This window comes from Cavia porcellus, unplaced genomic scaffold (genome assembly GCF_034190915.1).
Source record: "Cavia porcellus strain 051 isolate PalLab524CR breed Dunkin Hartley unplaced genomic scaffold, mCavPor4.1 scaffold_10, whole genome shotgun sequence".
Taxonomy (NCBI): domain Eukaryota; kingdom Metazoa; phylum Chordata; class Mammalia; order Rodentia; family Caviidae; genus Cavia; species Cavia porcellus.
In genome coordinates this window covers 26136214-26157331 of record NW_026947493.1, presented here as the reverse complement: position 1 = coordinate 26157331, position 21118 = coordinate 26136214, and the positions used below count along the sequence as shown (strand labels likewise).

The 21118-nt window shown below is 47.5% G+C and overlaps 1 protein-coding gene across 1 annotated transcript in view; it reads right to left on the bottom strand.

Annotated features, from left to right (window-relative positions):
- Positions 1–20049, bottom strand: part of Prickle2 (prickle planar cell polarity protein 2) — a 301419-nt gene extending 281370 nt beyond the window's left edge. The window contains exons 1-2 of the mRNA XM_003480146.5: positions 19930–20049; positions 19216–19301 (exon numbers count right to left, since the gene is read on the bottom strand). Of these exons, the coding sequence (XP_003480194.1) occupies positions 19216–19301; positions 19930–19971 (128 nt within the window). The 5' untranslated portion in view covers positions 19972–20049. The remainder of the gene's footprint in view (positions 1–19215; positions 19302–19929) is intronic.
- Between the last annotated feature and the right edge of the window lie 1069 nt (positions 20050–21118).

Below are 21118 nucleotides of genomic sequence, written 5' to 3'. Positions count from 1 at the left end.
GTAAGGCAGCTGATTTTCGAACAGTGTACAAAGGAGTGCAAGGCAGCGATAGCTCCTCATAAGAACAAGGACCTCAATGCCTGGATTAGGATATGCAGAGAGATAGGGGGGCCGCTCTCCAACTCGGGAGTGGCTGCTCTCCTGGCCGCGGCTATACAGCAGAGGGGACCTCGCGGGTTAGAAGGGGAATGTAAGGCTAAAGGGTGTTTTGCCTGCGGGGAGCCAGGACACATTAAACGTCATTGCCCAAACAATGCAGATGCTAGGCCTCGCCCTAGGAATGAAGAACCATATGTTTGTGGGCGATGCAAGAAGGGATCACACAAAGCTGAGGAGTGTAGGTCGGTCTTTGATGCTCAGGGCAACCGTATTTGTGGACGAGATGCTACAGAGCCAAAAAACGGCCAGAGGGGGCCCCCTTCACAGGCAGGCCCCCGCCCCAGAGACAGGACAGCTCAGGATGGCAGCCTTCAACAAGGGCCACCCCTGGGTCAGCAGGTGTGGACCTCAGTGTCGCCTCCAGACTTATACAAAAGGTCACCATTAGGACGGATGGCGTTAGGACCCTAAATGACATGCAAAGGCTATTGGGAGACATTAATTGGATTAGGCCATATTTACATATACCAAATTCAGATCTCAAACCCCTGTTCGACCTTCTAAAGGGAGACCCAGATATAGCCTCCCACAGGAGGCTCACTCCTGAGGCAAGAGCTGCCTTACAGAGAGTGGAAAAAGCCTTAGGTGGGGCTACCTTACACAGAATTGAACCAGGGCGACCCTTTGATGTCTGTTTGCTACAGACTAGTCTACAGCCCACAGCGGTGATTTGGCAGAAAGGACCACTACTGTGGATACACCCTAAGGTCTCACCTGCAAAAGTCATAGAGCATTACCCGGAGGCAGTCGCTTCATTGGCCCTTGAAGCGCATGATAGAGCTGTCCAACATTTTGGCTCAGGACCACAAGCCATCCGAGTACCCTATACCGCCAGCCAGATCAAGACCCTGGCTGCCTGCATAGATACTTGGGCCATTCTGAGATGTGTTTTCCATGGGGATATAAACAATCAATACCCTAAAGACCCTATCTTGTCATTTGTCACTCAGCACCCTATAATTTTTCCAAAGGTTACTGCCTCTGAGCCATTAGTCCCAGCAACTACAATATATACAGATGGCTCCAAGACGGGGATAGGCGCCTATGTGATCCTAGGCAAGCCCCCGGTTACCATACAATTTGAACCAGATCAGCCTCAGGTGGTGGAACTGCAGATCGTTAAAATGATTCTTGAACGGTTCTCAGAGGCCATTAACATTGTCTCCGATTCTAGGTATGTGGTCAATGCTATGCAAGTGCTTGAGACTGCCGGTTTAATTAGATCCACTTCCACAGTGGCTGGGCTGTTCCTGTCTATCCAGACATTGCTTCAGAACAGACACCATAAGGTCTTCACCACCCACATAAGAGCACATACATCCCTGCCAGGGCCTATGGCACAGGGGAATGCGGCTGCTGACACTGCCACTCGCCCGTTATGGATTTTTACCTTACTAACACCAATCGAGCGAGCCCGTGCCTTCCATGATAAGTTTCATGTTAATGCCAGGACACTAGCAAACCATTTCCATGTTTCCAGAGCAGATGCACGAGATATCGTGCGACTATGTGACTCCTGTGCCACATACAAACCTGCCATACCGATGGGAGTAAACCCTCGAGGTTTGATCCCTGGTGATGTTTGGCAGATGGACATCACACATATACAGGAGTTTGGGACTCTTAAATATGTTCATGTTTCCACAGACACCTGTTCTCGCGTCATATTTGCAACAGCAGAAACAGGTGAAAAAGTGTCTAATGTGATCAATCATTGCCTGGCGGCTTGGGCCGCATGGGGCAAACCAAAAATATTAAAAACTGATAATGGACCAGCCTATATAGGCAAAGCCTTCAATGAGTTCTGCAAAATGATGGAGGTTCAATTAAAACATGGTATCCCATACAATCCCCAAGGTCAAGGAATCATTGAGAGGGCTCATAGAAGCCTCAAAGAAATTTTACAAAAACAAAAAGGGGGAGTAAGCCAAGGCCTGCCTCCAAAGGCACGATTATCCATGGCACTATTCACACACAATTTTTTAAATTTAAATAATGATAATCGCTCCCCAGCTGTGGAGCACTGCAACCCTTCCCCCAACCATAAAGGGTGGGTGAAGTGGAAAGATGTCCTGACAGGACAATGGATGGGCCCGGATCCGGTAATCAGCTGGAACCGAGGCGCGGTTTGTGTTTTCCCACAGGAATCGGGACGAGAACCACTGTGGATACCGGAGAGACTGACACGGACAACAAAGCCCTCGACTAAAGATCAGACCTGCCCTACTGGAGATCCATCACAGACCAACCAACAAGATGAATAGAAATAGCGGTAGCCCGAAATGGACAAGAAGATCCTCAGGCATATGCATGGCTCGCTCGCCTAGCCTACGACCGAGTCTAGGGACGGTGAGCTTCCCACACTCCTCCTCTAAAAAATTATGATATAGCAGGGTAGATGAGTCAATGACGGGTAAGAGCGTGCCTCCCCAGCATGACTCAACCTAAGCCAGGCCCTACCCCATCCTGCACGTAAGCCGCTGGACTGTTAGATGCTGCCTAGGTCTAAATTTCTCTCCGAGGGGATTTCTTTACGGAGAGAGAATGAGTGCAAGCTTGTGTGCATCCAGGTTCCGTCCAGTTTGTGCCTGGCCCTAGAAAAAGGACGAGGGCCTCAGGGCCTTGGCAGACCATGGGACGGCCGACCAGGGTCTAAGCCAAGGACCTACGGTGGGCCTACGCATAGGGCATAAGCCTCTGCACCCAGTCCAGGAAGGGCTACGATGCGCACATTCATAAAAAATAAAAAAGGGGGAGATGTTGGGAGCCGCAGCCCCGAGCCCGGTCGCCTCACTTGGCGGACGTGAGGCCTGTAGTAAAGAGTGAGGCCTGAGGTAGATTACCCCTCCCATCGAATATGTTAGTTTCCTGCTTACCGCGTAAACAACCCGCTCAACAATATAGTCTGCCTGGCAACTGATGATGTTAGCCAATCAGCTTGCCTTGCTTACTTTAACATGATTGGACACTGTACCCGTATATATACCGGTGCCACCCCTGGGCGGAAGTAGAAGCCAGATAGAAGCCCGGAAGTAGAAGCCCAAAAGGAGCCGCGGAGAGCGGACCGGTAGAGGCTTTGGGGCAGACTGAAGCACAAAAGGAGCCGCGGGGAGCGGACCAGAGGAGGCTTCAGCTGGGAGAACCCAGGGCAGGCTGTACGGAGAAGGAAAATAAAAAGAAAAGGTTGTCCACTACCAGACTTTGTCGTGTGTCCTTCCTGCCGGCCGGGAGCGGACATCGACACTCAACCACTGAGAACACAATGCCTATCCTATTGTTGGAAAAAGCAGTTCTATCAAATCTGTTGAAGCCATCAAATTTAAATCCTGACTGTAAGATGGTAGCTGGTATAAGAGAGTCTTTATCCAGCACAGTCTAACATAATCAACATGTGTAATTGGTCAGTTAAGGTTTAAAAATCCAGTTGGGATGAAATTCAGTTGGAAACAAATGAAAATTCAAAAATAATAGTGGCCTAAACAATAAAGAAATTTATTCTCTCACAGCTAATTATGGTGAGCAGTTATGCAGTTGAAGGCTATTGTGGGGTCTCCCTGGTCAACAGGCACAGCCTACATTTCGCTGGTTTCCTCGACACAGGGCTTCCACCTTCATTCAGTGTAGCTGCTCAAGCTCGCAACTACCATATCCACTTTCCAAGGGGTGTGGAAGCCGGGAAGGAAAGGGACAGGCTTTCCCCTCAAGAGCACTTTGCACAAGTCGTAAGTGTTACTTACACTTACATATATCCCTTTTCCTAGGACTTAGTTAAATGACAATCCCTTGGAGAATGAGGGCTGGAAGATAGTGTCTTTGTTCTCAGACAATAATTGGTACATTATATTTCTAAAGAAGGAAAAATGAGGGATGTGAGGTTAACTAGCAATAACTCATATTTGGAGTGTCTCTACATATGAGTATACATAGGAGTATGTATTTAATATAAATGCATACACGTTAAATCTTTTAATTTCTATTGAAATATATAATTACACATTCATTTTACAGTGGAGCATGAGTTTTGCATATGGCTTTTATTGATTAGAGTGTATTATAGTTCTTATATTAAACACACCTATAATGCATTTCTTCAATTTCCAGTTCAGGACTTGTTTAGTTTCATTTTGTTTTTAAACAGGATCAAAACTTAAAGACTCTGTCAAAAAAAATTTTAAATATATTACAGTTTCTGCTTCAACTCTAGTCTTTTATAGTTGTTTTGCATGAAACCTAATTTAACTCATGTATACGTCTCCATTCATTTTTGAGTCATTTCCAAACATTGAGCTTAGTTTCCACTGCAATAGCAATTCTTCCTTCTTTTCACACTCAGTTTTCATATAGAGATGTAACTTCTACAATTACAGCTGCAGGTATAACCAGCACCCACAGACTTAGGAAGAGACACAGCTCATTGTTGGCAAAATCTCAAATCTACATCTCAATTTGAGGGATCTGGAAAACCAGAGCCCTGCAGAAGGACCTACCGCCTGGGGGTTCCACTGAGAGCATGGCAGTGCAGAGGGACTGGGTGCAGACCTTGTGCTCTCTTGAATTGCATCTCTTACCAAGTCCCCTGGCTGCAGTGCCATTGTCATGTGTTAATGATGGTTTTACAATCTGTTTATAGATGAGGGAAACTTAGGTCCAGAGAGGTAGGTTTCCAAAAGTCATGATATAGGAAACACTTTTCCAAGAAGGTGACTTCTAGCTTCCTGATCCGGATCCACCAACATTAAAGGGAGGCCTCCTTTGGCTTGTAAATAGCTTTGGAGTCCAGCTGGGCAGTCTGGGGAGTTCAGAAAAGGAGAGATTTTGTACAAACATCTTTCATATAAGATTTCCTGGGGGAAAACCCTGAAGAAAGCATCAGCCATGCGAGGCATTCACAACACCTCTCTGTAGCCAACTTGACATCGACACAGAAATCAACAACACGGTCACCATCCAGTCTGCTTTAGGGTGCGCACTTCCCAGCCCTGCAGCCCTGCAGTAGCCCGTGTGGCCACTGGAAGGCATTCAATGAGAGAATTATTTGATTTTTTTGTTTGGTAAAATACCTGGTCATGTGGCAACTGTGCTCTCAGTTCTTAAGACCTGGCACACTATGAGCGTGCACTGCACCCAGAGCAAGTCCTGCAGCTGAGTGTGGAGGCATCAGGCATCCAGGGTCTTAGGAGAAGGCAGGTGTTCTCTTGCTTCAGCAACTACGAAGTCACGCTAACTGTGTAACTTCCCCAAGTCTTGTTTCCACAGTCCAGCACCCAGGGAGGCTCCTCAATTGCATTCTCGATGGCCTGAATTTAGGAGCTTCAGTGACACATTCAGTGGTTTAGGGATCACAAGGACAGCTTCCTTTCAGCTTCAGGAGGCCAAAATTTGGAAGCGAGAGGTGATCAGGAAATGCCTGCATCTTCTCAGAACTGGGGTGCGGAGAGCCGGGGAACGAGGTAGCAGGATGCTTCCTGGGTTATGAAAGTGGAGCAGCTTAACAGATGTGTCCATGTGCTAGATATTTGCGATAATTTCTAGATTTTTTCTAAATTTTGGTCATCATGGCACTTTGTGGTAGATTGATTTGTTATTTTAAATGAATTCTGATCAAATTCTGTATAATAAAAAATGTACAATTTGGGAAAATCAGTAAGTTAAGTGATTTATAGAAAAGTGAAAGAGCATAACCCAGTCACCCAATATAAGCACTCTTAATATTAGGGTATGATTGCCTTTACCTAGCAATTTCTAATGCTGCTAAAATAAATTATTACAAATTCAGTGACTTAAAACCACAGGAACTTAATCCTCTTCAATTTCTGAAGGTTACAAGTCCCAAATTAAGGTTAGTTCAGCAGGGTCAGTTATTCTAGAGGTCCCAAGGGCAAATCCCCCAGGACTTGACACACATACTAGGGAGAACTGAAAAGCACACCCCTCCTCCTGATTCCCAAAGGCAGCTGGCAGTGCTTGGTGTCCTCACGAGGTGGCTTTCTCCCTGTGGCTACAGCACTTTCCCTTCCCATGTGAGGTTTTATCGCTGGATGTAGGCCCATCTAATCCAGGATGATCTCATCCTGAGATCCTTAACTTAATTACATCTCCAAAACCCTTGTCTTTTGAGAGGGAACATGATATTCAACCCACTATAATAGCTATGTAGCAGAGCACACGCAGTTTTGTTTGTCAAGCACTGTGCCCACAGTCCCTTTTTACATGAGTCATTTGTAAATCCACAGTGGAACAAGATGACGGGGCCTTGAATCCGAGGCCATGTTGAAGAATATGCTTTGCTTGACTTCTCCAGGAAGAACTGAACTTGAAACAGGAAGGGATTGTTCAAGCTGCTATCAGTGCTAGGAATTCTGTGGTGGAATTTGCAGCCTACATTGATGAATTCATCGGCCTCGATTCACTGACCCCTGGGTCACTCTACAAAGGCCATCCATCTTCCTTTAGTGTGTGCTGGGCCTTGCCAAGGGGAATGGATAGGAAATGAACTGGTAGTGTGTGGACAGTTATTTGTGGAAGAATGTTTGGCCTCAGGCCTTTTAATTAAGGTCATATGATTGATTCTCTTTCAAAAGGAAAAATGGGCTTTCTTAGAAAAGGCGATTTTTAGTAATTTTAGAAATAAATTCCATCACCATAAAATCCTGTAGGGCAAGCTTCTTCCTCACCCCACCTGGCCCCACCCCAAGTCCCACATCCCTAGAAAGACAACTAGAGAAAACACAATGTTAATGGCATTCTCTCATTGTTTGATTTCTTTTTATTCTAGTGGAAGGTGTCTAGACTTACCAGAATAAATGATCTAAAGTAAAATGAAAAATTACAATTTCATCATCATTACCGTGTCATTAATTGAACATTTATATTGTGCATGAAATGCTGTATTCTAAGCACATTCCCTGCCACGCTGTACAGGTGAACCTTATACCATTTGTGAGGTGGACATCATTATCCATGTTGTGTGAGCTGTACCTCGGCTGGTTCTACTCTCTGACCACAGAACCTAAAGACCGCTTTATTATACTTCATGATCTCTAAGTGGTAGAGAAGAAGAGGCAAGAATAAATTAAAGCTCAAGAAAAACAAATTTTCCAGTCTAAACTCCTTAGACTTCAACACCACCTACCGTTCAAGTTTGTGATGCTGTCACCAGGTTGTATATGACTTGGTCACATGGTATATAGTGTTTGTATTGGAACTGAAACTACTGGGTCTTTGACTCCAAAGGTCACCTGCTGTCCTATGCATGGCCCTGAGGGGCCTCTCAAGACTCTACCCTAGTGGGCTTTACATGTTACCAGGCATTGGAATCACCTGGGGCTGCCCCTGGGCCTTCCACTTTCCCTCTGATCAGATTTTGGTTGGGACTTAAAATTGAACACTTTCTGGGTGGTACTGGCCTGGGAATGCAAGTCGAAAACCATGGTCCCAACTCTAACCCAGTCTCTCAGGACCTGACAGGCATACTAGGGAGACCAAAAAAACATGCTGGCCTCAGTGACAGTCCAGTCCAGCAGTCTACAGCTTTCTTAGGACACACTGGTCTTGAGCTTTACTTCCTACCTCCTCTTTCCCATCACTAAGAGATCACAGCACTCTTCAGCCTCTTTCATCAGATACAAAGAAGAACTAGCCAAGGTGCTGTAACTTCATGAAAACCATTAAAAATTCATGAAAAATCTAGTCCTTTGCAGATATTAAAATGTATTTAAAGCCACAGAAGTCAAGCCAATCTTGGAGGAATAGAGGGATTCCTAGGACAGATTAGAGCATTTTCAAAACTAAATCCAAGGGCCAGGGATATAGCTCAGTGACACAAGCACTTGCCTGGCAAGCACAAGGTCATGAGTTTAATCCCCACTGTCAAAACACACACACACACACACACACACACACACACACACACACACACACAATCCCTAGTAAATCCAAGCCATTATGGGACAAAAGCAGACGACAAAGGAAGCAATGGAGAAGAGGTTCAGGAAATGGTGTTAGGAGAAAGAACCAACTTTCCATTCAGAATAAAAATAGATGAGTCCAGAACTTTTAAGACATTTTCATTTCTTATAGATGAATCTTCTTACTAATGGAAGTCAAAGGCATATCTAAATGCAAAAATTCTCTCATCTCTCCCCTCCCTTCTGGCCCCTTTTTTGTTCCCAGGGCCTTGCTCATCCCAGGTGGCCACCCCTCCCACCTGGGGGGGTGCCTGAGGTGCCTCCCCCAGATGTTCACACAGCTGCTCCCCAGATCCCTTCTCCTGTGCCCAGCCTCTCCCTGTCCTCTGCAGCCACAAGGTGGTCCCTGGTGGTCCCTGCCCCCTTACCCTTCTCATTTTTGCTTTTCATGCCACTTATCATTGCTTGTATTTTTTAAGAGAATAAAACAAAATAAAACAGGACAGAACAAAGCAGATCAGAACAGAACAATGCAAGCAATATAGGACTTGACAACAAGACAACAGGAAATCAGCAGTGGCTGCCATAATGTCTTCGAAACAGCTATTGATACCTTTATACACAATACAAAGAAAACAAAGTAGTATAAAACCAATCAAAACAAAAGAATGAAAACATTTTTGGACTTCAAAACAAGACAATAGGAACTCAGCAATGGCTACCATAATGTCTCTTATTCTCTTCAGAATAGCTGTTCACACCCTCATACACAATGAAATCAAATAGTAGAAAACAGACTAAAACCAATCAAAACAAAAGAATGAAAGCATAACAGGACTTCAAAATCAATAACAGGAAATAAACAACGTCTCATTTTCTTCAAAATAGCTGTTCATCCCATTATACATAATAAAATCAAAACAAGAACTCTTGTAATGTTTTCACAATTTTGTTAGGTTTGGTTGTGTTCTGTCTTGTTCTGTGAAATTTCACTGTCTCTCTGATGGTATGGGCAGCTATTTTGAACATGATGGGATCTACTATAGTAATCATGTGGGTTTCCTTTTATCTGGTTTTTAAGTCATTACTTGTATTTTAATGGATTATTCACTTTTCACTCTGCCCTATGATTAACTCCTTCAGCTTATGTGAAAATATAAACTTTATAATGATATTTTGTTCCATACCTCTTTTGTTTAATTCCTCAACACCCAGAAAAATACTTGATATCTAGCAAAGATCCTGATAGAGTTTATTGATTGAGTGAATAAATGGATAGATGCCAAGAAACTCAAGAGTAATAAGAGAAAAATTTTCACATGAGCACTTTTTAAACAGAGAAGTACCTGTATTACCTGCAATATATAGGGCCTAATTTTTTAAAAACATGAAAACAGTTCTAATGAGAAAAAGAAGCATAAAACAACTTAGTAGGAAAGGATCTCAGCATGTAACAGTGCAAAAAAGGTATCATTTGTTTCCTTAATGAAGAAGTTACCGTTTTTAACATTTCTGTTCATTTTCGAGGCTCATTACCTGTCCAATGATTTATGTAGCAAGACTGACTGTGTTCAACAAACTCTACCATCTCTTTTTAGAGAAATTTTAAAACAGAATACATTCTCTCGTGTTTTAAGGTAAGCTTGGCTCATTTCTGTCAAAATCAAAAAGCCTCTTCAGGTTCCTTAGGATTTAGAATTGCTCATGGGTATAAACAAGATAGACAGTTGATAGCACAATCTAAGATATAAAAAACAGTTACAAAACTACCATATCTATTCTACAACCTCAAAAGTCACCTCTCTATCTAGGGACCCAAGCACTTGGGCACCCATAGGTGTTTTTCAGTTTTCCTTGCCATGATGCCTGAGGGTGGTGATCCCAGCATCAGCGCAGGGGTCAGGGATGGCAGCCTTCTGTAGCCTGGAGATGGTGCCAACCGTGCAAAGGTAGTCCTGCCTCAATGGTAGCCCTCAGTACTAACCCTCAATGCTAGCAGTGCCCTCTTACCAGGGAGAACATGAATTAGTCAGCTTGCACAGGAGCTGTTTCTCACATGAGAAGCTTTCCAGACACCCCAATGGACACATCACAGCCACTGATCTGATAGGAGTTTCACCTCCAAGTCCCCAGCCCCAAAGACATCCATTAGTTCAGGATTTCTTGAATGCTGTGTTGACTCTAACTGCTAGTCGGACCTCACCTGCAGGTCTCTGAGATAGAAGCTGTCTCCCCACAGCTGCTCAGTTATATTTGGACACACAGAATCCAAACACCCAAACTAAACCCTTTCCTGGTTAGAGAATTTGTAATCTTGAGCCCCAAAAACCTGGTTTCAAACTCTACCTCCCTGGCTTGGCCAGGGAGAATGTGTGCTGGGGTGACTTCACTCCACATGGCTGCCCCTGTCAGTGGCAACTTTATTCCAATCTAACATTCACAAGCCTCCTTCCTGTCGTGATCACTGAATAATTCTCTGCTTTTGTTCAAATCAGTACTTAGAAAATCAGATGTCGACAGTGACCAGCCAGTCACATAAAGAGCTAGGCCTGGTGTAAGACCATGGGGAATGGCAAGACCCGAAAATTTCAATACACGGGTTCCATGATATTGGAGCACAAGAACAGTGCCAGAGAGGAAGGGGTCAGGGACCCCCAAGTCACACTTCTTTGAACCATCCAGACATACCCAGAAGTATGCCCCACCAATCCCGGAGGGGCTCCCAAGCCAAGCAGACTGCTAATTAAGCTCACCCATCGAGTCCATCTGAAAGGAAGGAAGAAACATAAGACCAAAATCTCAGTCTCTCAGAAAAAGCCCAAATCTGTAATTTTATACAATTTCTCAAAGTTGACAACTAACTCAAAATGCAAATCCTGTGCGATGCTACTAAAACCAGCATACAGGCCAGGTCAGTGGTTTCCAAAGTGTAAGCTCAGGTCCAAATGTTCCATAAATGTCCTTGTCCTACATGCCCCCGGAGAGGAAGCTTCTCCTTGACTGAGACTGCATAAAGAGAGATGCCTACCATGGGCACAAAAGCTGCAAAATCCCATGACACAGGCAAGATCGAAGTATGTTTCTGTGACAGGTAGCTCTCACCATGGACCCAGGTTTTCACGGTTCAGCAGGAAGGACACAGGGCCAGCAGAGGCTCTTTTGCTGTCTACTGATCCCAGGGGCAGAGATGGAAATCTATCTTCCTCCTATAGTTTTCAAAGTTTTGTTTTGTTTTGTGGCACTGGGGATTGAACCCAGAGCCTTCAGACTGAGCCACATCCCCAGGAGTTTTTTATTTTGTACTGGGAGACAGGGTCTCATTAAATTAAATTGCCTCAGCGGGGTTCAAATTTGCAATCTCACTGCCTCTGCCCCCAGAGTGCCAGGATTACAAGTGTGTGTCATGGCACCCAGCTTCCACACTAGTGTTTTATGTACTCTGTATGCATAATTCCCTTAAACAAACAGAACATGAGAGTAGAGGGTCCAAACTCCATTTCACCTGAAGTGTATGTGCTGCTGCACATGGGTAGGCTATGTGATATGAATCTAATGTTACATCTCTTTTTTGAGCTTGGTTCTCAAGACAAGCATCATTATTCCTACTTAACCAATGAAGGGCTCCGGCTCATAGTGAGGAAGAGTCTTTTTATCTATCATACAATCTACAATTTTCAGAGTTTTGAACCCAGATCTTCTTACTCCTCATCCAGTCCTGTTCCACGGAATTCTCTAGAAACCAAAGGGGCTGCTGGCCTTTCACAGCAGGAGGCATGTCACGTGCACATCCCACTGGATCCTTACAACACTCTCACATCCTTACCATAATATTATCCCCGTTTTATTAGTGAGAAAATCAAGCTCAGAATGGTTAAGGCACCTGTCCAGTAACATTCAGCTAAAGGCAGAGACCAGACCACACCCAGCATTCTGTCTGGAAAACCTGTCTCTTTAGGCACCAGCTATATGACTCCCTTATAAATCCTTATGGGGCTCACAGAGCTTTTATGACACTAGTAGCAATTCTTCCCAGAGATATCCTCAGCACTCCTCCACGCAGGCAGGTAGAGTCTCTTTGCTCTCTCAAGGATTAGGGACCGGGGACTCTTTCCCACAAGGGAGTGCTCCCTCTCTCTCTAGGGAAACCCTCTGGGGTAGTTATTAATAGCAGGGCTAAATGATAATCTTTGAGCTTTTTAAACCAAGAGACCACAAAATCACACATGTATTAGGCTTGTCTTTCTCCTACGCACCTTAACCTACAAAGGCATCAGAGTGTGTGAAAACCTTCCAACACAGTGTGGACCTGACATTCAGGATGACAGACAAACAAAATTTATTTTGAAAAAATGAAAAAATAACTGACATGGGAGCTCCATTTCCTCACTATTCATCAGGCACTTGGGTAAAAGAGTAATTAACCGGGGTGCCACACAAGCTGAGAAGTTTTGATATTGCAGCCAAAAGGGCCCACAAATACGCTCCAGTGTTTAAAAGAGGTGGGAAATGGCACAATCTTTTCCAAGGACAATTTGGCAAGAGCTCTTGAATTCTTAAATGTTCGCATCTTCTGATCTAGTCATTCCAATTATGATACAATAGCATAAAACTGGGAAACACACAGGCATGACACAACATAAGAAAAGTGACTGTCTTATAGTGCACAATAAGAAACATGGAAAACCAACATGGCCACCGAAAGAACAATATTTGACTCTGTAATAATCCATACAATGAATTTTAAAGGCTAATAAATGTATTGGCTCTTTTGGTCCTTTACAAAATCACATAGAAAGATGTTCAAAAGGCTTTGTACTTACACCAAAAAAGCAAACTGTAAAGGGCAACACCTAGAATGTACCTTTTCTCTTTACTAATAATTTGACTACACCTGAGGAAATAACTTTTAAGCCATAAACAACGCATGTCTCTGGTTGAGGGATTGGCAAACTGATTCTGGGAGGGCAAGACAGTAAACCCTTTGGATTTTGTGAGTAGTAAAGTGGTCATGAGCCCTAAACCTGCCCTTGCAAGGGCAGCTTCAGACGTCCATGAATGTGTGGCTGTGTGCTACCAACACAAAGTTCTTTATGGGTGTTTATATCAACATTCGGTGTAATTTCCATGCACCACAAAATGTTCCTCTCTCATTTTTCCTCAACCATTTAAAAATATAAAAAGCATTCTAAATTTCCAGGCACAAAGCAGATAGCAGGCCACTGCTGAAATGCAGGCTGTGGAATGCATCGGCCTGCTCTAGAAGGCAGGCTTGAGAGAGTTTCTCCAGTACAAGGCATGGATAGGTGTTACGTGTACACACATGAGATTTTCCTTTCTTCGACTGTATCTATTGCAGAATCAGGGTGAGCATCATGTAGATATAGCCAGATCAACAGATATATGTTTTAAGAGGAAAATCCTACAACTGTACATCAGAAGTTTTATCAAATGCAAGTCATATAGGTGAGCGACTGACAATATTCACAGCTGACCTGGAGACTCTAGTCAGCAGGCATTTTATCTTTGTTTTTGTCTCTCTGTTTGTCTGTCTGTCTCGTACACACACTTGTACTTTCCTAGTTTTTCCTTTTACTGGCATGTCTGTTGACTAAGACAAGTGCCTTTCTCCCTAGACAAAATAATCAGTGGGAACCTGCTTTTTGGCCAAAATCCACGATAGAAAACCAAGCCAGCATCACCCAAAATTATGGCCCCAGTCATCAATCACTGGAATCACCAGGGCAACTCTGGAAAGATGCTTTTCAACTCAGAGACATGGCTGGCCCAGGAGTGCTGCTTCTGGAGAAACGGCGGGCTGGCCAAAGCGTATGCCAGGCTGGGGGCCATAGTCTACACACAGCCGCTGGGCAGAATCAGAATGCTCCCCCAGAGCCAGCCGGCTATGGGCCTCTGTGTCTGCCAGGAGGAGCATTTCCGAGGGCCTCCTTGTAATGCCCAAGTGTAATCTACGTTTAGCAGCAAAGCCAAGCCATTAAAGGGATTACAAGGGTTTAGGAGTGCTGGAGGTTCATTGATCTGGTCCTGCCGGCTCTTCTCCATGGCCCTTTAGCAATGCCCTGGTCTGTCCCTCCTTCTCTGGTTGCCTTTGATATTAGCACCATTATCATCCAGCACAGAAAGAAGGTTTTGTTCTAGTTACCAATCCAAAAGACTCTCAGACTCCATCATTCTAACCAAGAGAGCCAACTGCATGTTTGCATGGCGGTGTGGACCCGGGCAGGCACACATTCTCTATAAAGATCCAGAAACTAAATATTTTAGGCCTAGTGGGTCACATCATCTACAGACAGTAAAAGCCATAGATGGGATGTCAATAGATGGCCTAACTTCGTTCAGTCACTCTGTACTGATAGGCACTGAAACTTGAATTTCTTATAATTTTTACATGTCATGAAATACTGCTTCCCTTTTAATTTTTTCATGACTCTTTAAAAATGTAAAAGCCACTGTTGGTTCTCGATCAATACAAAGGAGGTAAAGGGTGGGATGTGGCCAGCAGGGCACAGCGCGCACCATTTCGGTAAGGAACACGGGATACTGGGGCTCTCTCGGTCTCCAGGACTGTGATCAATGAGAACAAGATGCCTGAGTCACTCATCTGCAGATAAAGTCTGAGAAGTCCTGCTCCAGAAAAGACTTTGGAAGCCAGATGCAGTGGCATTCCTGCCTGTCATCCCAGCACTCTGAGGCAGGAGAATCAGAAGTTTGAGCCCAGCTTGGACACCTTGGCAAGTCCCTGTCTCAAAATTAAAAAACAAAAAATCAAAATAAATAAGGGCTGCATAGAGCTGGGGATATAGTTTGGTGTGAAAGCCCTGGATTCAATCTCAAGTACTTATTCTCCAACAACAAGAAAGAAAGAGAGAGACACAGAGACAGAGACAGAGACAGAGACAGAGACAGAGACAGAGAGATAGGGAAAAGAAGGACTTCTGAAGTCTGAGTGGGATGGAATATCACGGACTCGCAGGCTGTACAACCTTAGAAAAGTTGCTCAACTCTCGGAGACTCTGTTTCCTTAGCATCCAAAATGAGTGTTCATGATTGTTCCTGTCTCCAAGGATTGTTGTGAGAGAGAAAAAAGATGTGCGACACTCGTCTGGCATTGTCAGTACTCTACAGTGGCAGCAATATTAGAGAAGCTTGCTAGTTTTAAAACCTTTTGGCAGAGATAAAAATGGTCATTCAGGATTTCTGAGCTCCAAGCACTTCTGGTACCTGACAGTCACCTAAATATTCAGACAGGTACTTGAGCTGACTGAATGGCTGGAAATGAGGGTGCACCAAAACTGTGCCCTTCCAAAAAGGCTGGCCTCCTGCCTGTCCCCGTCATGTGGGGATCAGATGTCTTCTGAGGTCCCTAGGAAAGCTAGAAACCTGAGTTTCATCTTACAGCTGGCTCCCTAACTGAATATGCCATACAGATGAGACAAACTTACACATGTGCAAGCTACGCGTGACTCAGGGGCCTCTAGCTTGTGACCACCACCTCAGACGAAGTAACAGGCTTGTGAATCACAAGGAAAGGCCCATGGCATTTGGAGCCTCATCCCAGCTTAGTGACCTTGGCAAGTTACTGACAACAGGAAGCACTCCTTTCCTCATCTGGCAAATGATCACATCTGCCTTACAGAGTCTGGTGACCGTGGAATAAAAATGTCTGTTAAACTCTGGCCAAAATGCCTAACACAGTCGACCCCCACTGTCCCTGCAGGCATCGTTCCTTATTATGGCTCAAATGTCTACCAGTGGCCAGGCACATAGACAGGAAGTCTGCACCGTACCAGTGCCTCTTTTCCTCTCCCACCCAAACTGGTTCAGAAGAAGCTAGCCCACCTGGCCCCTACACAGACAGCCCTGCAGCGAGACACACACAGTGCCCAGGGCCCTTCTTCCAGCCATAGTCCACACAGATGCCTTCCTCTGCCTCTGTCAAACATCTGCTCTGCAGCCTGCAGGTGGCTCTGTGAGGTGATGCTTCTCCCAGGCTGGGTCACCTGTAAGGCGCACAGGCCTCCTCGCCCCCAGCTGCCTACTTGAGGTGCAGGAGAAAGCTGGTGCTGAGAACTGAGCGCTCTGCTCCCTGAGACGTGACGCCTTTGTTTTTTTGTTTGCAAAAATCCTAAAAAGCTCTCTGCCTGCCACCTAAAAACACATGTGACAACCTAAACGGGAGGATGCCATCACTCTGACACTTCCCGTGATGTACAGTGGACTGCTGAGACGTCAGGCATCCCACGAAACACTGCCAAGGGTCTCAGGTCAGTTGAACAGGGGTGCCGCAGCTGCAGAGCAGGCTCAGTTCAGGGCCTGGGCCAGGCCTCAGGTCCCATGTCCTTCACATCCTCGCCAACAGTGATGCTGCCCAGGCCTGCGTCAGCCTGGATTCGCATGACCCTCCTGCTCTGCTCTATTCAGGCCTCCAAGCAAGTGTCACCTCTTGTGAGAGCCCCTCCTCCTCTCCTTATCTAAAGTGTAATTATTTATGGAGTGGGCCTGGAATTCTGTCTGTCCCCAGTGCCAGGGGAACACTGGCTCTGAGCAGGCACTCAAATATTTGCTCAACGGAGAGAGGCAAATTTGGCAGGGAGGGAAACGAAACTCAGAGAGCCTAAGTCACTGGTCTAATGTCACACAGCCAGCCAGAACCAGAGCAAATGCCATCTGGGCTCTGTACAGCAAAGCCCCAAATGATTCCACCAGGCAGGGTGCCTTTACAACTCACTTCCTTCCGCCCTAGAAATTCATGCAAGGAGGAAGTGACATAATTGTGTCCCATTTGGAAGAGATGCCTGGAGGAGGACCCAGTTGGAAACAGAAAGACAGCTAAGAAGGGATCACAGGGAATAGACGGGCCAAGGAGAGGCAATGCAGGATCCCTTCGTAACTGGAGTAGAGAACCCCACCACTTTCTTGGGTCTGGTCAAGCTGGCCTTTCTCCCCACACAGGTACCCTGCACTCTCTCCCAGGGCTCACAGCCTCCCCAACTGGCAGAGGGTAATGTGGGCACTGAACTGCGAAAAAAAAACCAAAAACTGTGCGGTAACCCAGAGTGACTATCCAAAAGGTCACCCAAAGTATGCCCACGGGGATCAAAGGAGGAGCAAGAGTGAGGAGCGGCTTCCTTTTGGCAATGAGGGGAGGGAATGCCACAAAAACCCATTCACCACACAAGTGCTGCCTCTCTGCTACTGTAAAGAGGGAAATTGCTTCCGCATGAAAATCTGCCTCACTTGGGCAAAGGGTCTCTTTCCTAGGACAGCTCCAGAATGGGCTGAAAGCAAAAGGCTTGTCCGCCCATCACAAAACTGGCTGGGATACACAGCCCCAAGCTCTCCAAGAGACTGTGTCATGACACCTGAAAACTGATCCTGGACACTGAGCATTCTAACACACTGGAGCAGGGTTTCCTACCTACTGAGCAGGCAGTGGGAGTAAACCGACAGTAATGCAGAACGCCAGAGAATCTTCATGGGAGGCGTCCCTGGGATGGGACAATGCTTTCAGTATTTCACTGAATCTCTGCAGAAGGTGCTGAGGTTAAACACCCTTGTCATTCCCGCTTACTAGCCAGGGAGGCTAAGAGCTGGAAGGGGTTAGGGACTGGCCAGAGGTCGGAGGGCCCACAGCTCAGAGGAGCCAGGCTACCCAAAGGCACTGCACAAACTACCTGCCAAGCCTCTGCTCAGGTGACCCACAGGCAGAGGAGAGGAGAAAGTGGAGGCCTGAAATCACTTCCTCTGCCCTTCATCACCTCCATGAAGGTGTGGAATAGATCCAAATGGAAACCATAGCTGGGTGTGGTGGCACATGCCTATCATCCCAGTACTCTGGGAGGCTGAGGCAGGAGAATCCAAAATTCAAGCCCAATTTGGGCAACTTAGCAACGCTGGGCAACACTGTCTCAAAACAAAAAAGGGTTGGGGATGTAGCTCAGTGCAAATGCCCTGGGTTCAATCCCCAGTACCATAGAAGAAGAAGAAGAAGAAGAAGAAGAAGAAGAAGAAGAAGAAGAAGAAGAAGAAGAAGAAGGAGAAGCAGCAGCAGCAGCCATGGGTAGTTTTCAGTCCCAGAGGATTAGTTTACAAAACAAGGCTTCTGTCTCCATCCCCATGTAGGACACACACAAGCCCAGGTCCAGAACACACCCAAGTGGGCTGCAAGACCGGCACTGTTGACGGATGCTTGTGTCTGCCGATTACATATTTATAAGGTTGCCACTGGACTCGGATGCACAAGTTATTAAATGCTCGGAGCCGTCAGGGCTATGCTCAGTGCCCTGAAACAAAGGCAGGGAAGCGGCCAGGCCCTCCCGAGGCAGGAACAAAAGCGTTTCATTTGCAGAGGCACCAGTGGCACACGCTACAAACACAGGCAGGCCAAGAGCGGAGGCCAGAACACACCTCCCTCCCTTGTACCCAGAAAGAGCTCTCGCCAGAGGGTCGTGCGAGCAGTGGGCAGGCGAGAGGGCGTGGGGAGCTCCTGTCACCATCTTTCCTGTTTATGAAGCTGCCATGGAGGAGTCCCCCTTCCTGACATCATCTGAGGGGCCAAGCACCGCACCCCGACTTTCGATAACTAGTGCCCCCAGTAGCCAGATGCGCCAAGAGGGCACTCAGATCCCTGACTCCCAGCCCTCATTCCAGTCCCGGCTGAGGCTGCCTGGAAGCCAGCACTTGATGCACATTAATGAGAAACATCTGGCCACCGAAGAGCGTTGACACGGCACAGGCGGGCAGCGATGGATTTGCGGTTGGGACCCAGAGTCACGGGGGCTGAATTTAAAAACACAGCCGGAAAATGCCAGGCAGGCAGTCCTGCTGCAGCACTTGGCAACACTGCTGCGACCAGGGTGAGTTGTTTGGGGCAAGTTACCTAGACATCCAGCCCAGCGAAGGGACTTAAAAACTCTGGCCAGCCAGCCGGGAGGGGAAGCCTGCCTGGCCCTGCCGCCAGCATCTTCCCGCGTCTGGCCACCACTTCCACCTTCAATATTTGTAGCAGATGTAGCCCCGCTCTTAAAGGAGCAGCCTGTGCATTCTTTCCATGTGACTTGCAAGTCTGATTTGCAGGAGGAAACGTTACTTATTTTTCTACCCGCAGAGCCTTGCGTGTAAGGCGTCCTACCTCCATCTGTGCAAGGTAAACCCTGGGCACTGGTCACCGCAGGCGTTGCAGGGCTGGCCTCTTTCGATCCGCCCCAGTCCGGACAACTTCAAAGCAAAAAGACAACACAGGCATGTCTGAGTCCGCTGCCTCCAGCACCCCACTGGGTCCCAGGTAGGGTGGCCTGTCTTACCTACCCTGCCATCTGTCTCAACTGCCCGCTCTCATGCGGGGAGGGGGTGGGGGTTGGGGTAGCGGATGCTGTTCCGCCCCAGGGTGGTCTCAGACTGGAGAAGCTGTGCCCCAGGTGGACTGTTTCCAAGGCGCCAAACCCCAGGAAATGGCCTTGGCTGGGGCTTTGTCTCCCCCCACCACACACCTTGGTCACCGGTTTCTAGAAAACAAAGCTAGACCTTTTCCTTCCCCCAGAGACCCCAACAAGGTACCACTGGGGTCGGGAAAGGGACAGCAGAGGGCACCCCAAAAGACGGCCCGAAGTCCAAGTCGGAGGCAGGAGTCAGTGGTTGGAGCTCGGGTGGGTGCAGCGGGTCTAGCCCGCCTCAGCCACGCGGCGAGGGCGGGCGGGGTCTTTCCGGGGACCCGGCCTGGGACACTCAGGACTCGGCTCCGGCGCACCGTGGGCGCGCGCGCCCGGCTCACCTGGGGCCACAGGTGCGCGGCCGCGGGTGGGGACATCCACCTGCAGGGACACCCATCCCCAGCGCGGACACTCACCGGGCGGCCGCACAGCCTCCTCCGCGAGCTCCGGCTGAACATGGCCCGGCGCCCCGCCAGCCGTGGCTGGATCCTCCGCGCGGCGGCCAGGAGGGCGGGTGGCCTGGGCGGCACCTCGGAGGCCTGGCCGCTGTCCCCGCCTGCAGCCCCGCCCCCGGGCCCGCCCCCTTCAGGCGCCCCACCCCGCCGCGCCCCGCCCCCAGTTGCGCCCCTGGATCCCGGCTCGCGGGTCCTTTCTCTCTGGGTCTAACTCGCCAACGCCCTGTCCCCCACCCGGTTCTTCCCTGGCCCTGGTCCCTGGAGTTGGGGACAGGCACCACTTTACAGCCCCAGCGGCAGCCCAGGCTGGGACAGGTGGAGACAGAAGGCAGGGGCTGAGGTGGACCTCACACAGAGGAAAAGTCACCCTTTCCAGTGCACAGCGCTGCCTGCTCTGACAAATTCACGCAGATTTGTAACCACCACACTTCAGATGCAGCGTGGCTCCCTCGCTCCCCAAAATAGACTCCTACGAGTTTGCCTGGCGTCTGGAGAGTAGTCCTTAAGCGCTGGCAGAAGAGAAAGAGCAAGGGAGAGGAGTCCTGTGCCTTCCGGGGACAGCCTGGGAGACAGTAGATGCTCACTGAATGCTGTCACTTTAAACGACCAGGCAAGTGGGACCCCATCTGCTTTGTTCCCCTCTTTCCACGGTGTCCCACCCAGTGCCCTGCCTGCTGTCTGACTGAACCACCTTATGCTTCCATCCACCCCGGTATTTAAAGGTATAACAAGAACCTTCAACTCGGTGTGCTGAGAGGTGAGCTGGGATGTGAGCAGTGGTTTATGACACGCATAAACTAGGGACACATTAAAGATTATCTGTCAAAAAAAAGTAATTCTACAAGGTACAGGCCACAACATCCACTTGCAGTGATGTTTCAGCTCAAATACCACCTCCCCCGAGAGCCGTCCTGACCCCACCAGGTGTGACCACTGTGGAAGGCTCCTGTCACAGGCGCACAGGTTGATGGGATCACACTTGCTTCCTGTCTACACCCAAACCCAGGCTGCATGCCAGAAAAGACTCTGCCTTCCTCACTTCAGCCTCCATAGGCCTGAAGCAGTATCTGCATGCAGTAGGCATCTGACAAACATTTGTCCAAGGAAAACATTCTCATCACTGTCAAAAAAGACGGCTGCTGGCTCAGCC